The sequence below is a fragment of the Falco peregrinus genome, chromosome 3 (assembly GCF_023634155.1).
Source record: "Falco peregrinus isolate bFalPer1 chromosome 3, bFalPer1.pri, whole genome shotgun sequence".
NCBI classification, from domain to species: Eukaryota; Metazoa; Chordata; class Aves; order Falconiformes; family Falconidae; genus Falco; species Falco peregrinus.
In genome coordinates, this window is record NC_073723.1 from 108230352 (window position 1) to 108248155 (window position 17804).

General features: G+C 39.9%; 2 protein-coding genes across 3 annotated transcripts in view; one reads left to right on the plus strand and one right to left on the minus strand.

Moving 5' to 3' along the window:
- Window positions 1-2678: 2678 nt before the first annotated feature.
- FAAP20 (FA core complex associated protein 20) lies at window positions 2679-9347 on the plus strand. Its single transcript, XM_055799342.1, has 4 exons — window positions 2679-2929; window positions 4552-4699; window positions 5394-6022; window positions 7401-9347. The coding sequence occupies exons 1-4, from the start codon at window positions 2826-2828 to the stop codon at window positions 7471-7473; spliced, it is 954 nt and encodes a 317-aa protein (XP_055655317.1). The 5' UTR covers window positions 2679-2825; the 3' UTR covers window positions 7474-9347.
- Window positions 9348-11176: 1829 nt separating this feature from the next.
- PRKCZ (protein kinase C zeta) overlaps window positions 11177-17804 on the minus strand; it is a 67548-nt gene continuing 60920 nt past the window's right edge. For both annotated transcript variants that reach the window (XM_027787486.2, XM_055799335.1), the window contains exons 18-19: window positions 14370-14485; window positions 11177-11691 (exon numbers count right to left, since the gene is read on the minus strand). In XM_027787486.2, coding sequence (XP_027643287.1) covers window positions 11604-11691; window positions 14370-14485 — 204 coding nt within the window. In that variant the 3' untranslated portion in view covers window positions 11177-11603. The remainder of the gene's footprint in view (window positions 11692-14369; window positions 14486-17804) is intronic.

The following is a 17804-nucleotide window of genomic DNA, read 5'->3' on the forward strand; positions in this document are numbered from 1 at the left end:
ACAGCATCAAGTTTTAAGTTAAATCTACAGACTACAAAACCACCTACAAGCTACAGTTGCTACAGAAGCAAGGTTTTTCCCTTTTGCTTTTTACAATCAGCTGTTGAAGTCATAATTTTCACTATTCTTATTATATTCTTTCATTTGTGGCCCTTACTGCACAATAACTATTTTTTATGCTTACCCATAATAAAGCTTTTGCAAATGCTATAATGCACAACTCGCAGTCCTAACAGCACCACACAGCAACACCTTCAGCATGAAAAACAGACTATGTTGCTGATTGCTGTTTCAGGAGATGTCTATCAAAATAAATCTGTTGGTACGATGCATGAATTAAGAGCAAAGGATTATCAAAGTAGTATCCAAGGGGTCATAAGACATATAAAACACTAACCCAAACATCCCAGGAACAAAAGAAGAAACGCTGTGGCATAAACAATAATTAACATAGATACAGCTAGAAATATGTACAGAGGGCTGCAGACATAAACTCAATCTGATAGCTTTCACTACCCCTCAGGTAATTTTAAAGCAAGATTTTTATATTGTTTGCTGCCGCCAAGTGGCGATAATCAGTCCTGTGTCTTATAATTCATTAAAGTTGACAAGTAAAAAACCCCAAATTTTTGGTTTGTCTTCTTCAATTAGCATCAGCAGTTGTGGAATCAAATTTTTACCCCTTCTTGGTTATCTCATTTTCAACCACTTACATGGCTGATCCCCTTTCAATCTACACTTTTGCTTTATTTATATACAGTCCCTCTTGCTATTCTTTGCTCTGTGTCTGCTGCCATCACCACCTTTCTTTCCACAGTGGGCCTAAAATCTTCAGATTCAAATTCACCCCTTGCCTCTGTTCAGCTTACCTTGTTCCACCTGGAACTTTTGGGAGAATGCCTTTCCTGCCAAAGAGGGAAAGGAGGAGGACTTATTGCCTGGAATCTCATTTCACCTCACTGGGAAGCAGCTTCTAAATGGCAACAAAAATGAAAGGCAGAACACTGCAACTGTCCCGGTATTTCTTGGGTACTGCGGTAGCTGTAAACAAATATTAATATGGGAAAATGTTAGTCTGCATTACAGTAATTGGCTTTTCCATTCTCTTTTCTTTCTTCCTGAACTTCATTCTCATTCTAGTCTGCTTATCACATAGCAGAAATGCTAGCACTCTAGTATGCTTACTGGTTTTTATTTTTCAGCAGGGCTATCTACTGTAGCAATTTACACAGCTCCCATTAGTAACCAAACACTTCACACTTCTGAGTTTCATCCTCACTCTTATGTGAAAAGGAAACCCATTAACACTCTTCTAATCACTTATTACAGAGAATAAAAGACATGACCTCACTATAGATGCAGACTCACAGAAATACAAAGTACCTGAGTTAACATAGGAAAGCTGTAAGCTGGTCTGAGCCTCTCAGATCTGTGGTTACACTCTAACTAAATCATCTTCAGCCTGTAACACGTTTGGAGGCAGCTGGCTGGCTGTACCTGTCACTTCTCAGGTTCAATCTACCTATCTATTTCAAATGTGAATCTATGAACTCTGGTATCGGAAAGCCACTTTCCTATTTCAGATCCTTTCAAGACATGTAGAAACTCAGATCAGCTGTTACTTAATGCATTTTTGGTGGTCTGTACGCCCAACACAGTAATTCACAGGCATAACTTTGAATGCAGTGCTGCATCATCAGTACTCATACCTCCCTTTTTAGCCTCAAGAATCCAAAGATGAAACAGTCCACAGGACATTTAGCACTGTGTAAAGGTAGTTACAGAAAAGAAGCATGAACTTGGATTCATCTTGTACCAATAATATACCACTAGTTTTATGAAAAAGAGCGCTCTGTACCCACTCTCCTTCATAAGCACCTGTTGTCAGACAGAATTTATTTCCTTCTGCAATTATTCTCATATCAATTGTGAAGAATTTAATCAGCTATTACTTTCTGATCCTTTTATCTGCAGTTGGAGAATTATGAAGAGTCTGTCATCACTTCTCTGTTACATCTGCATTCGGAAAGGCCACAGCCTGGTTAGCGCCTCCATCCATGTCAAAACTACCCGTGCTGGTGCCACTCTAAGTGCTTTATTTCAAGTCACCCGGTGATGTTCCTGCCAAAAAAGACAAACTGAATCACTTCAACAGACTCTTTCCTGAAAGAAATTAGATGAGGGGCACGATCTCAATCTACTGCAGGGATAAAGGACCTTTGGCCGGCACCGCGGCCATGGCGGAGCTGGGCCCACCGCCATCATATGCAGCCCCCGCGCCCGGACAACGCCGCCTGCACCGGCCGGCCCAGCCCCGGCACCGGGCCCCGCAAGCCGCCGTGGCCCTACGCGAACAGGCCACGCTGCATTGCCACGACGGCCGCTCCACGTCCAACCCCGTGTACACTCAAACGCTACACATAAATAAAGCTGACGGAGTAAAGGTAACGCGGAAAGGATGGCTTTCGAGGCTGCCAAGCACCTCGCAGCTGAGGTACTACAGGCCCCATCGAGCTCTGCGCGGCGCTGCGCAGGGGCTAGAGACGGGCGGGCTTCCCCTCAGGAAAAAGGCGGGCTTCCCTTCAGGAAAAAGGCGGGCCGGGGCTGGCGGGTGGCCGCTGCCGTGCAGTCGGGGCGACTCCGAGGGCGGGGCAGGAGGTGGGGGCGCCGCGGCCGAGCGGGAGGAGGAGGAGGAGGAAGAGGAAGATCCCGCGGCCGGGCCGCTCTCCGCGGCCGCCAGCGCCGTCCGCCGGCGAGGCGAGGGGGGGGGGGAGCGGTGAGACAGCGGCTGCAGGAGGCGGCCGCGCGGGCCCTGCGCCTCAGCCATGTCCGAGGAAGCAGCCGCCAAGCTGCGCCTCAGGCCCCGGAAGGCGCCGGCAGCTGGCAGCCGGGAGCCCAGCCCCGGCCGGGAGCCCCCGCGGCGGCGCCAGTGAGTCCGGGAGGAGGGAACGTCGCTCCCGGAGGGGCCGGGGCCCGGGCGGGGAAGGGCCGCAGCTGCCGCCGCCGGTGCCGGGCGCCTGGGGCAGGGGCCGCCCGACCCTCCGCGACGGCGGGGGCGGCTCGGGGCCCTCGGGCCCACCTGCGGCGCTGGTGTGTTAATGCAATTTCATAAACCAGCGCCTGCAAAAATCCCAGAAGCCAGTTGCAAAATCCCGTGCACCGGCCCTGCGCCTTCTGCCTGCTCTGTGGTGCAGAACAGAGGCCCATGAGAAATACTAACGTATGAAAATTAAGTTTTCCTTCTTTACAGTAGGGCTCGCAGGACATCAGAGAGAATTCCCGTTTTTTTCCAGCCCTCGGGTAGGGGAGGATTGAAGAAAGGTGGGGTGAAGTGGCTGTGAGCAGTTCGGTTCTTGCCTCGGCCTGTTGGGATGAGCAAGCAGGCCGTCATGCCCCTTCCAACAACAGACTCGGGACAGCAGATTGCTCCCTTTCTGAGGGCTTGTAAGGCTTTGCTCTAGTTTCTTCTCAGTGCAGCATCATTCCTGGACAGTGACCCAAGAAAAAGCATTAGTAAGAAGCGGGAACGCTGAACTAGTATTCTGACATTAACAAGCCATCCTTCTCTTGAAACTGTCTTTATACAGCATTACTAGTATAAAAACCTTTTAATGGTTACTTTGTAGTTAAACCTTCCTGATGCCATCCTAAGCATGTAGATCAAGTTGTTTTGAAAGGTAATCAGGAATTTCAGACGGCAGGATGGGAATGGTCGAGCATATGTGGGGTCAATGCGACTGTCATCCTCGATGCAAATATTTCAGTGGTTTCTGTGCTCAGCAGGCGCCAACTTCAGTGTCCGAGAGGGAAAAAAACCCTTTCACTTGGAAGTGAAGACAGTAATAAATACCTACATCTCATCTGTTACAAGTAGAAAGCAAGGCTTTAAGACTTTTTTAAAAAAAAACTTCAGTAATTTTTTTTGACAGCTGTACAAGTTATGTAAGTCATGGTAAACTGTAAAAATTAGTTTATAGGTTAAATAATGCCTCTGTTGCAGAAGAATCTTGCTGTAGGCTAGACGGGTGTTCCTTTGGTAAAAAAATAATATTATAAACAGCTAAATCTTTTTTTTTGCCTCCACAGGCAGCCATCTTGCTTCTCTTTTAAAAACTCCAAAATCTGCATTTGCATACTTGCACCTACTGACACATGCTTTTTATGTGCCTCTTTGTGGTTTGAAATGGCAAAGTTATCAAATATTACTTTTGGTTTAGCACATAATAGTGCTACTTGATCAAAAGAAAATGGGTAAGAATGGAGTTTTATGTTGTACAAATGGGAAAGTTACACACTTTTCAATCACATCCCTACCTTCTGCTTAGCCATTAACAAAAAGAAAGCAGTCACCACACATAGCCATTGAACTGGGCTGAAAGAGGCTGATGCACTGTCAGCTACTGGAATTTAATTTAAAAATTTCTACTTTTTTGAAACATCAGCATTACAGGAGGGATAAATCAAGTTGATTAAAAGGCAAACTAAAAGCAATGCAGAATACTTTCTTCTCTTTCTCCCACTCTCAAACTATGGGACTGTCTGTCTTTACAGGACATTGGCTGACAGATGTTCATGGTTTGAAGAAGACGACTTAAATGAGTGTGAGAAAACATGGATTTTGTTACTGAAAAACATCAGTCAAGATTTACAATGCACGGACTGGCAAACAGTGCCCAGTTTTCCAGAGTTCTCTGCACAGGTAGTGTGGTGTATCCTTTTTGTCTGCACTTTGTGTACTGCTTACAACAGTGATGCTCTGAACGATGATGTTAACAGGAGAAACAATCTGAAAATAGCTTTTAAATACATGTTGGCTTTTAGCTCCCTAGTCTCTACATACAGTGGTGTGACAGCATTGCGTGGCAGGTAGTGTAACGACAACTATAGGGGCCTTCTTTGCGCTATGGCAAATTCTTTACAACATTTTGCTGAAGGTAACCTGTGTAAGTATACTGACTGGTCATAAGCACTAGCATCTCCCTAATGGAATTACACTGGAAAAGGCAAACTGTAACAGAGGTGAATTACACAGAAACAATTATTACATTGCACCAATAGTGTTAGGCAATATTTTAACAAGGAAAACACCATCCTTCTAAAGTAGAACTATTTTTCTGAACAGCACCAGGTTGTTGTTTTCATCCATACTCTCTATGGAACACATTAAGAGAGTACCCTCTTGTATCAATTTAGAAATGTTAAAGGAAGACACATAATGCATAAACTCTTGATTGCTTTACAAGTGCTGGAGATAGAAGTAAATAAAATGTTCTTTTATTCAGTGTAGTTTAGTTTTCTCAGTATGTATAGTATGTTCAGCCTTGGGTTTATGTATCAATTGAACTGCATTTGTTTGAAGACTGTGTATGAGTGTATGTGTCTGTGTGTCACAGAGTTCCAAGGAAGAGAGTCTACAAGAACAAGAAGTCTTTACAATTGGAATGAGAGACTTTCAGTGGGTATCATTCCCATCTTTTTGCAAAGAAGAACATCTAAACCCAAAGGATCTTAGCTCCCATCAGCTAACACAGAGCCAGATCGACCATTCACAGAAAGTATGGGACCAAGCAGATAAACTGAGAAGTTTACCTTCTACAGCTGAGAAAACATCCTCTGTAACTATTACAGATCAAGCCAAAAATATGGTTGGGGAAGACACAGAAGATATTTCAAAACTGGATTCAAGTCCCAAGTCATATCAACTCACACAGCACAGAAGTTCTGCACACCACTTGGCATTGTCACAAAGCTCTGCAAAAGCTTTTAGCTTTAAAAAGCCCTGCACAGGGACTGTACAGAGCAGCAGGGAAAACAGAAAAGAAAATGACAGGAAAGAGCTTCAAACAGAAACACAGCAAGGGAATGTGTCATTTGGTGAGGCCAGATATGTGCCTGCAGAGAAGCAGCCTCCTCTTGTGAGTGGACCTGGAACTGAAAGCTGCAAGGAGAAGACAGAAAATCAGAGTGAAGGATCCTCAACTCTTGACAGTTGTCCAATGTGTCTGGTTAATTTTAGTGGAACGTAAGTATTTTATTTTTTTTTTAATAACTTCACAGTATACAAAACTCCAAATGGTTCTGGATACATTCTGTATATACAAAATAATGAAAATAGACAAAACTTCTAAGAAGCAAAGTACTTTTTAACTGTCAGAATTGCCTACTTCTAATTAGTTTACAAGTTCATGATTAGTAGATTATACTGCTTCAGAAAGCAAGCTAATTTTGACCTCTCTCCTAAACCTTGCTAGTATATGCAGAATTAGCATTTTTAAATACTTGAGTATGAAAAGATGTTTTGGTGAAATTTGTATCATAATCCACAAACCATTCCAGCATGGCATTCTTAATAGTTAAAAAACTTAACTTTAGAGTTAGATGGGTTAATTTCACACCTGTCACTATCTTTTCAAGATCTAGACATCATTGTTACAGCTGTACTGGTACCTGTTCACCTGAATGCCTTTGGCTGAGCAGCTGTGCTTTTAAATTTGGATTTAGCTTTCAAGGTCTGGACAAGACGGAAGTGGATTTTTCTTATGCAAACTCCAGTAGTAGAGCTAAATGAGACTTCAGCCCTCCGTTGCTGTTGAGCTACCTTTACACATAGATGTATCTCAATATAAAATAATCCTCCCTCCCAGCAACTGGATGTCTACTCTACAATAAGAATTACATCCTCTCTTGAAATTAACACCACTTAGTAGTATTTAGGCTGCCATAGTTGTTGAAAACGTGCTTTTCAACAGGTTCTCCAACACCACAAGATGTATTGGCTGCAACTTTTTCTTCCTTTTGGAGGCTGAACAAGGAGACAGAAGGATGGCTTCATTAATGTTTATAAGATTGTGGTCATTATATTGAGATTTAGACAGAAAGGTTAAACATACACCAGTTCTGTGCTACTGGTAACTCTGCTGATGAGGATTAGTTTCAACTTTTTTAGGATCTGCCTTACAAAAAGTTGTTGTAATATGGGCAGCAGGGAGGGTGACAATCACAACTGCAAAAATAGCCTGCCAAAAAAGGAAAAGGAAAGCAGACATGGGCAAGCATCCTTTCTCTATCAGAAATGGCATCTCCTGTATCGTCAGGTTGGAGTGGGATGTGGAGTAAGGCAATAGTTTTCCACCCTGTATCAATAGCATGATATTACCAAGGATAGTGTTACTTGTCTAGAGAATACAGAACGTGAGCATTGTCTTCTAGTAAATGACAAACTAGCTAGCAGGAGGTGATAGCAGCTACACAAGGGTGGCTGATAGCAATGCTGAGCATAGGAACGACTATGCTGAGCATAGGAACACTTCTGCGATTGCTGAGGAAATGAGGGAGCGAAGGTGAATTGTGTAAATAAAAGGATTTGACTTTCTCACTGAAAAAATTCTCTGTATTTGCAGACTGTCACAACTGGATATTGATGGCCATCTTGCTCGGTGCTTGTCTGAAAGCGCAGATGATGTAACGTGGTAAATCCAGAATGACAAGCAAAGGAACAAGGCCAAGGATGAACCTTTCTCAAAGGAAAAGGAAAAATGTGTCGAGGCAGCACATCCTTGGCTCAGACTTGCTTTAGCATCACAAACCAGTAACTCAATAGAAGGTCAAGCACCACCTTGCCTCTTTGGTGTCTTTTTATTTTAAATCCTCTCACATGCATATAAACTAGTTCTAGTTCTGAAAATGGTGCTATAGGATGTCCCAGAGAACCCCTGGGAAATCAGTCTTGATACTCCCCGAATCTGGGTACTTCTGGAAAAGTGTCCTGTTGCAGTCCCCGAAGAACCTGTTTTGGCTGATACACCACAGTTGTTCTGAATCTCTTAACTGTGGACGAAAACAGCTGAACAAGAGAACTATTATTTTAATCCCAAAGTTTACTAACTTCCTTCTTTCTGAATAGGTAACCTGTGAAAATAAGCTTAATTAAAAAGTCATTGAAGCTTAGCATTTTTCATTATTTTAATATCTAAGTAAGAACTTATGATTGTACAGTTGATTCTGCAAGTATATCTATGTTAAAAGAAAACATAAGCCCACACCAGATAAAGGGTATGGTTGTGGGGTTTTTTCTCTTTCTGAAGGAACACAGCTAAATTCATAACCTTACTTTGTAGCTTTTGCAGTCAGTATCCACTTGATAAACATGACCAGCCTAAACTGGTCAGGCTCCACAGAGAACACTTCTACCCATGTCACAGTACTGAAATGCAAAGAAAGATTTAATATACCCAGTCAGCCAAACCAGCTGCTTTTTGTATCAGTTCCACTCCCCCCGCCCCCACAGTGATGGAGAATAAAGACAACCTGAGAGTCTGTTTCAGCTAGAAGGTATTCAGAAGACTCAGCTAGTGTTTTGCTAACTTAACAGTAGCAGGTAAATGTTTTGTAAGCTTGAGAAAAACAGCCTTTCCCATGAATGACAATAAATGAAGTTAGCGATAGTTGAGTAACAAACAGAAGGGATGAAATAAACTGGAGTAGGTTGTTCATTTCTCCCCAGCACAGTTAATTGTTTACGGAACAGGGTCTCTTATTCAGGCAGCACACACTCTCCAGTCACAGCCTCAAGTTCAAACTGGTTTCCTGCCGAAGGGCTGTGTGCTGGAGTAGCACAATTCTGCCCAGTTTGGCTGTTTTGATCACCAGTGCCTTCACATCCAGCAGAGAAGAGCACAGCTCATGTTAAACTTCAGTACCTGAACCGTTTTCTATCCCAACAAATCTGGACCTCCCTACACTTCAGGTGCGACCCAAGGATACAGAATAAACACAGAATACAGTATCAAAATACAGGAAGAATCCTATATATTTTAATTTACAATGGGGTCTCTTGAAAAAGTGCAAGTTGGACATAGCCCAGTTTACTGATAAATAATAACAGTCTATTAACTTTTTCATTAAAGTCTTTAATAGATGTGCAAGAATATAAATGATCTTAGCTGTTATGGATTAGTATACCATCTTCTGCACAATTAAAACTGGTCAGCAAAGATCCCAACTAATTAATTATACAAAACTACAAGAACATATTTACTGTTTTACAATCATTAAATTAGCTAGAATTTTCATTTACTATTTCAAATAAGACAACTATATATCATTACCAGATCCATTTGTAATATATTAGGATTTTTTTTCCAAACCACACATTTAATTACATCCTTCATTTTCTTTTATTTATAAAACAAGTACTTTATATAAAAAATTTCCCCTTCATCATGAACAGAACATTATTCAAACACTTGCACATGAGCAACCAAACTTGTATCCAGCAAACTATTTGGCAACACAGCAACATTGTAAATGCCTGTAAATTTTTAAATAAAATCAAGTAGTCTTTACAATGTTTGTTTAGCAAATGTGTCTTTCTGTTCTTCCTTCCCTCCCTCTGAAAATGTTCTGAAACCTAGAAAAATGGTTAAAAAAAACCAACCCCAACCCACGTTTCTAATATTTCCAAGTTCTTTGCCCTGGCATGTCAAAGGACAGCTTAATCTGTCGTATTCCATTCATGAGCTGCCTGCAGTCACTCTGATAACTATTGATTAGTTTTATTACCGGGGGAGCTGAAAACACGGAAAGAAAAGTTATTCAGGGTAAATAAAGCAATTGCCAGGGAAAAGGCAGAAAAGGAGTAATTAAAAAAAGGTCAGATGACATTTAAAAGGTAAATGTTTTCTTTAGTAGATAATAAAATATCAGAAGTCCAGGCATTTGAGGCAAGTACTTCTTACTGGTTAAATTATTTAGTGCTGATTAGAACACATTTTGCTTAATATGAAATGCTACAGTCCAACAGAGAGAAACCCACAACTGAAATCTGAATGGGATTAATATAACTAAGTAACCACAGGTCTGCATAATTGTGGCTAATGAGGGGATACAAAATGTAGATCGTTAATCAATGATTAATTGAAAATTTTAAACAATGTTTTGGCAGTCTCGTCCTAGCACCTCATGACCTGGATATGAATCCGAAAGATGTCATGTTCAGCACCTAACGCAATGCTGTACCCTGAGAAAACCATATGTTAATGTAAAGAAAGTTAAAGTGTTGCAATTTATCCTGCATTTTACACCAAATTAGGTGAGATGTCATGGCACAGGGTTTCTCATTTTTTTTCCTTCCCCAAAATTTTTTTCTCCCCCTATCTCTACAACCCACACAATATAGTCAATCCAAAACCTAGCAAAAAGGAACACTGCCTTGGCTGTTGTTCCTTACGGAGGCAGGTAAATCTTCACAGCACCTCAAGTTTCAGATGGCAATGCACACTTCATAATCCTCACATGTAGCAACAGGAGCTTTTCCAAGCTGATAAATTATTAACTTTTGTGATGTAATACACCCTTTCCGTGCCCCCCCCGCCCCCGCCGCCCCCCCCACCCCCAGTTTCCACAAGAAGCAATTTGATAGTTCTTTTGCTTTATCCAATTTCTTAGGTATTAATTTTTCTTCCATTAAAAAAATTTACTACTTTGATGCAAATCATTTTACCAAAACATCCCATTCTCTTCTGTAGAATGATTAGTTATTAATATACACTGAGTAACTGTAAGCAGACAGTTTATCATAAGTAGGAGGTGTGCTTTATCAGGAAAGTGTATTTTATATTATGGTTATTCTAGATTTACTCTTTAAACTTTAAGGCTATGCTTTATTATACTTTTGCTCTATTTCTGAATACTTGTATTGTTGATAAAAATACTTTTCAAAAATCTAATATACAACACACCATCATTGTAGGTGTAGGCACTGCTTAAGTATCTTCAGTAATCCTTTGTGTGCAAATTTGGTTTTCTTCAATCCATACATTTTGGTAAATTTGGAGTTTAAGACAACAGATTTTGAAATTGATCCTGTAAATTCTAATTTGGAATTAATATTGCTGAGTCACTCTGCATTTCCAATTCTAAAAAGATGCAAATGAACATTAGGCTGCAGCTGTGAACTGTATGTTTCATATGTAAATGGTTACTTAATATCAACAAGCAGAACTTACCAGGTTTAAGAACGTTCCAAATATGTAATAATTCTTCAATGCAGTTTATCCATTTAGGCACTTAAATCTTGTACCCAAATTTATGTTTTGATTGCTAATAAAACACAACTCCTTTTAAATATATCTGAGACGTTTAGACAGGTACCACTTGTGAAAAAAGGCATCAAAAATAAGCTTCAACACCACCGTAATATATTTTATTCTTCAGGATGTTACACTGTCATGTTCTTCAACTGGTAGCTCATTGCATCAAATGTTTGTAGAAAGTGTGTGGATCTCAAAAGTTCTTCAGAATCTCCTTTTCCAGGGATGCAATGAACGTTTCAATCCTTCATGAAACAGGCACAAAATGCAAATTCCTTCATTAATGAAGCCAGTTGTGTCAGTGCCCAGAACTTAAGAATCACTAAGTGGCAGAAGACACCCACCAAAATCATTATTTTCTTCTTTGATTTTCAGCAGCAATTTTTTTTTTTTTTTTGTTAAATCATTGGTCTCCGTCCAAAATCTTACAGTTCCCCAGCCTCGCATGCATAACTGTAGTTAAGGATAAATTTAAAGGTCATTCACACTGTCCACAATGAAGATGTCATTCCTTCATACTGATTCTTCTGTTGACAGCAATAATGGATTAATATATTCAAATCCTTCAAATTCTGACTGATCTATTCGTTTTATTATATCTCTGAAAAACAAACAAAAGCACTGATATAGTTTTATCAATTGCAATTACTACTGTTGTTGCTGTACTTTTTCCTCAAGGGGTAACAAAATACCTTACAGAAATGTATATTTATGAAGTTGTACAGAAGCAACAATAAATGGGGAAAAAAAGCAAGTCTCTGAACATACAGATTCGTAATGCTAATTTTTTTATGCCAGTATCTAAAGTAATATGACTGGAAATTTTGAAATATCTGATAAAAAGTTTCTGTTGCCCTCCCAGTTAGGTAACATCCATAGTTGTAAGGCCCCAAAAGAAGCATATAATAGATGGCTGCTGTTCTGTAACACCAGTTTACAGATAATAAACAGATATTTTGCTGTCAGCAAGGTCTGCTAATGTTACATATAAGATAAATACTATGAAAGAGTCAAGCACAAAGCTAATACTTTTAAAAAAATACATACTGTATGCACAGGAAATCCAAGAAAAGACATAAATTTATGTATATACAAAGGGAGAATTTCTTTAAAGATTTAATGTTCACAAAACTTCCCACTGTAAGTGCACATACACTTGGTATTTGTAATTTTGTTGCCAGCTAGAACCTGTAAAGCATGAATATGCCTTGCAATTCTCTGGTGTCACAGAAACAGTAACTGAAGCCCTTCACACTTTGGTTTCCTTTCAGTTACTCCCTTCCTACATGCTGAACTCCTGAGAAAGAGAGAACAGATTGTGAACTATGTGGATCCATGATACATAGGTAATTTTCACAAAAATCCAGCTTGAGCACCCGGACACCCAAATATCCACAATGAAATCTCCAAATGCACAATTACTTCAGGATGAGAAGCTGTCACCCAAGAACACAGCAAGGGAAAGACCCTGCAACAGCGAATTTATCACCACCGGAGCAGCCTCAATGCTCAAACACTGCTTACAGTGTTCATCTTTACAATGACAAATGTAATCAACAGAACATGTATTTGTACAAACAAAAATTCCCTGACCTAATGCTGGGGGTTGACCTAGGATTAGCAGGCACTTTATGAAAAAGGTTTTGAAACGGTCTTGTCTTTCTTTCAGAGCAGTTTAGCTTTGTTGTGTAGCAACAGAGAAGAGGGAAAACTAATAGAAGCACATGGGCTGCAATGTGACAATCTTGTGCCTCGCGGTATGACAGCCTGTGCACAGTATGCAACGGCCTCTGCCAGCGGGGCATCCCACTGCATGCGGTACTTCAGAGGGTATCTAAGCAAGTAGGAATCATAAATCCATTACTAAAATCCCATTTCCAAAAGCAAGATTTTAGAGTCAGCTTTATGAAACATCTGATGAGACCCACATACTCATTCTAGAACACCATCAGTTGCTCTACAAACTTCAGTTAGAAATCGTAAAGAATGCAAAGCACTGGAAATTTAACAAACAGGTTTGCTTCAAACATGAAACTGGTGAACAGGACAACAGGCTGAAAACATCTGGAAAAAAAGAGTGCATTGTAGTCTTCAGCAGAAGGCACCTAGTCCCATAAGGAAATCCAAACTTAAATCAATGAAATATACTGTGAAAGTGTAAGTGTAAAACGTGCAATGCAAGTCTTTACTGTTCCCTGACAGTAAAGCTCATCTAGAAATCCCAGCTGCACAGATTTTGGGATTCCAAGTCTTAGATTTTCAACAAATCCCATTTCTCCTTTGATTCATTTTACTTCTGCAACAAAACGTCAAACAAGCAGCAGAAAGTTTCATTGTATTTTTGGTAGAATAGCACAAAAATTTCAAAAGAAAACACGCACCATACTGCTCGTCAATGAGAAACAGTATTTTAGAGTTCTTTAAAAGGTGTATTTAAGTGCCATCTGGCATCAGTGTTGCACACTCAAGCCTTGAAAGAAAAACATGCTTTAGAAGAAAAAGAATGGACTTCCCCCAACTATTGTGTTCCTCAAGCAATCAGATACTCCGTTTTTTCCACTGTTGGCATTCGCCCCCCCTTAGCTCTGATAATACATGTACCATGAGACATATGCCAAGAAGTCCACAAGACTCTTTTTCTCTCCAACATTTTCCCACATTGCATTTCCAAAGGGAGTTCAAGTACCAATTTTAAATGTAACACTTCTGTAAACCCTGAAAACTGTGAACAATTACTCTCTTTAGCACTTTGGGCAAGTTGTCTCCCATCCAGCTACCAAAACTAGAGCCTGTCTTCTTATATGCCACCTTGTATCTGAAGGAACTTCTGCCTTCGCGTACAGCAGTCACTCCTCAGCTTTTACATTCCCTTATGAACACATACTTTTTCTTCCTGCATTTTTTTTCCATAGTGCTTTTAACTAGCAGCTTTCTGGAAGATTCTCCTGCTATCTCAACGTTATTCCGAGACCCAAGGAGCTGTGCCTCAATTTTTTCTCCCGAGTACGGAACTACAAGCTGCCTGGGTCAGGAACCAAATTCCCATCTCTACTTCCAGTGCCAAGCATGTGCTCAACAGCAAATCAATACTGTACTCTGGACACAGAACACTAGGCAGTCCTAAGAAGTTTGAAGGATGTAAGAAGTATGGAGAAGTTATCAAGATATTTAACTTGACCATGTTCTAATGCTAAGTACGCAGCTTCTTCGTGATTTTCAAGGAGTTTATACATTAATTTCTTATCATGCAACTGTATTTGGAGAAAAAGAAAAACATACTCATCGTCTGGGGTTAGCTGCACAGGTTCGCTGGTGAACTGTGTATCAAAGTTATCCAAACCGTAATCGTCTGTGATCTGAGGCTGAAATGGAGGGGTTGTTTGCTTCTTTTCCAGCTAAGAAGAAGATATAATGGGACAGGGGAAAAATTAGAATATTGAATATTTACAAAATCCCCCAAGAGTATCAACATACATCGGCTCTAGAGTACACACACAGAAAAGTCACTATAGTTGACTACAATATTGGTGGAATATATAAATACGTTAAATACAGTCTGACATTAAGTTTTAGACTAGTAGATTTTGACACTAAATGATATATGCTCATCCTGTTTATCCTACTGCTGTATTTTAAACACAAAAGCTTCAAAAAATAGCAGAACTTAAAAAAATTAAGACTAAAAAAAAAATGTTTCCCAAGCCTTCTGCCTTATCTATTAAGAAGAAATACTGTTGCTATATACATCTGGCTCCAGAGTTTTCAAGCTGAGAACATATTCCCGAAGCTTTCCGTTCAAGGCAAGATGCTTTCCCAGTTCATAACTAATTTTTCCCTTTTATAAGCTCCTCTAAAGTTGCCTCTTGTAAAGGCAGCCTCTTAGATCACATCAAATCAACATAACCAGGCTTATTTGTTAGCGTTAATTCCAGCACAGAATGAAAAAGTAAGCAATATTTATGTCCCAATCAATCACTAACCACAGGTAAGCAATCACTAAAAGCACATAGTGCTCATCAACAGAGCAGCTAAAGCAGCCCAGAATTTTATTCTGCAATTAAAATTTAACCACGAATACATTTACATGCAATATTTCTTGCTACAGGAGCTGAAACCCCTTATCTACCTACCTCATCAGGGATAGTCGATAAAACATGGGGAATTTTTTTTTTACTTAAATAATGCTGGTTGTAGTCATTAAGAACCTCTTCTCATTTGCTATACTAGCAGCATGTTCCATAGTATCTATAGTTTTCTGATTTAAGCCAAATCCCTACTATCCTCCAGAGTTATTAGATCTCTTTTATACCAGGTCCGAGTGATACAGGAGCTGATGACAGATTAAATGTTATTTGTATAAATCACTATCCATGAAGAAGATTTCCACCTTTTTAAGCTTATTTTCAAGTTGTCATAGTTCCAGACCCACTGGAAAATCATAGGTAAGAATTTTCACATGTGGAAGCCTGAGCAACTACTCCAGCTGATATACTGGAAACCAGTATGTCACACCAGTTGATAATCAGTTTGTCATCTTGCACAGCCAGCTCAGTTCTTAACAGCTAAATCACTTTTTACCACAGATGACAAGTAATACTACTATGTTATCTACATGTTACATCTATCATATTACTGAGCCTCCTAGCTCAAGTATCTCAAGTCACAACAAACCAGTGGAGCTCTTGTAGACTTGACTATGAATTATTCAAATGTGTTGATACGTCTCACGTTTTTCCTGAAGTTATTAGTGATACGCTACTCACTTTTATGAAGAGAATCCTCTAATTGCAACTTCAAACTGCACCCTAACATAAAGACTGTTTAAGAAACCCAAGAAAACTCTCTTCTGCTTCATAACAAGAGGGAAGAAAAAGGAATTATTAAACTCACTGGTTGCAGATCAGCATTACCTGCCTCTCTCCCATCCCTACAGTCTGGGAATATTCAAATTATTCTTTTACACTAAGCAGTCCACGGAACAGCCAAGCGATAGCTATCGCTCAGTTCCTTCTCACAAGCAAATGCGCCAGTTCAAAGCGTCTCATTCTGGTACACAATCCTGTTTAACACCAAAGACAGGAACTCAAACACATCGGTAACACACGACGACAGCTAATTTTTCAAACACTTTTAAATCTAACTAGAAATTCACAGCATTCCAGAGACATTACACTGCTTAATAGGGTGTGATTTTAGTTAAGGCTGTTCTATGAACACCTGTGCGCTTTGTGGAAAGGTGACTGACCTTTGGTCAGCATCCCCAGCTGTTGATATGCTGAGGTAATGCCTTATACCAAAAATGCGTAATTCAGGGATGGAACGCAACAAAGGTGACAAGGAGTGCATTAACGCTAGAGAAGAATTATATTTGAAAAAGCGTAAAATTTTAGAAAGTATAAACTGTACCTCTGCCTTTCTAATTAGAAATAGTAGGAAAATCAAAATGTCTGTGTGCTGCAGCAATCAATGACAGAAAAAGAGTAGAACTAAATAAAACCAGTTAATAGTATCTTTCATCCTAAATACAAGACCCTCACATGCACACATTAATGAGAGGTATGGCGAGACTCTTTATGGGCAAACTGGCTATGAAGAAATCTTATTAGCCCAGTAAGTAAATTACCGTATTCACTAAGCATTAAATAAGAAAATGTCATACACTGAAGTCTAAAACTAGCTCACAAATTGACATTAAAAATTCATATAACCATGGAGTATCTCAAGTTGGAACGGACCCGTAAGGACCACACAGCCCAAAATTACAAGCTACTTATTCAGTTTTCCTGGATACTCTAGATTTACTTGATCCTGCATGGCATTGTGTCTGAGAACACCTATTGCTTTCAAGAAGCTGCTGCAATGACTCTGGACACTCACCTGGATTGGACTGTAATTAGTAATTTAGAAATAAGCAACTCTGACTTCTGGCTTTAGCTTTCCCAGATCCCATGCAATACTGACCACAATACTTGCAGAGTTCTCACACCCAGCATCCTGCATCTCCCCTGCCTCCTCGTCCATGACCACATGTCCACCTCTGCTCCCCCTGCCCCGCCCCAGCTTCACTACAAACTGATGCAAGTGTTCCGATTAGAGAGCTGCTTTTGAGGACAGAACACATAAAAGCTCAATTCCTCTGTCTTCCCCCACTAGGGAACTAAAGTGATCCCATCTACCAAGATGCTCATTTTCACATAAAACAAAACAGAGTATCTTTGAGATCTACCAGCCTTCAAATTAAGCAAGGACTGATGAAACAGCTCAAAACTCATAAGGCGAATGAACGGTACAATGTGGAAGTCCCTCTTCCTTCACAATTACATCAAAAACACTATTGCTGTAGTATAAGCATTTGAAGGGAGTTACATTAAACCTTTCAAATGGAGGCTCTACCTGATTTAATGGAATCAAGACTAGGTTTAACCTATACAAAGTCATAAGAAACTCGATTTTGCTTCCACAATCTATAAGCTTTCTTTTATAGCTCAATACGTAATACTCAGAAGGTATCACTGGAAGTTTAGTTTCCAAACCATATACAACTACATCATATGTTTCAAACAGTAAAACATATGCCATTAGTACAGTACAAGGCAGGAAGATATATCAGATGTTTTCAACTTGCCATGCAAAAGGTTTAAGAATTTTAAATGGCTACATTCTACAAACAAACTGCCTTATATATTTCCTTTCACATCAGCAAACTCCTAGGTG

Bases quoted from the DNA above. Each gene is read 5' to 3' on its own strand.
- FAAP20 (XM_055799342.1), top strand. From the start codon at position 2,826: ATGTCCGAGGAAGCAGCCGCCAAGCTGCGCCTCAGGCCCCGGAAGGCG. The intron at 4,700-5,393 runs GTAGTGTGGTGT...TGTGTGTCACAG, and splicing joins TTCCAGAGTTCTCTGCACAG to AGTTCCAAGGAAGAGAGTCT. The intron at 6,023-7,400 runs GTAAGTATTTTA...CTGTATTTGCAG, and splicing joins CTGGTTAATTTTAGTGGAAC to ACTGTCACAACTGGATATTG.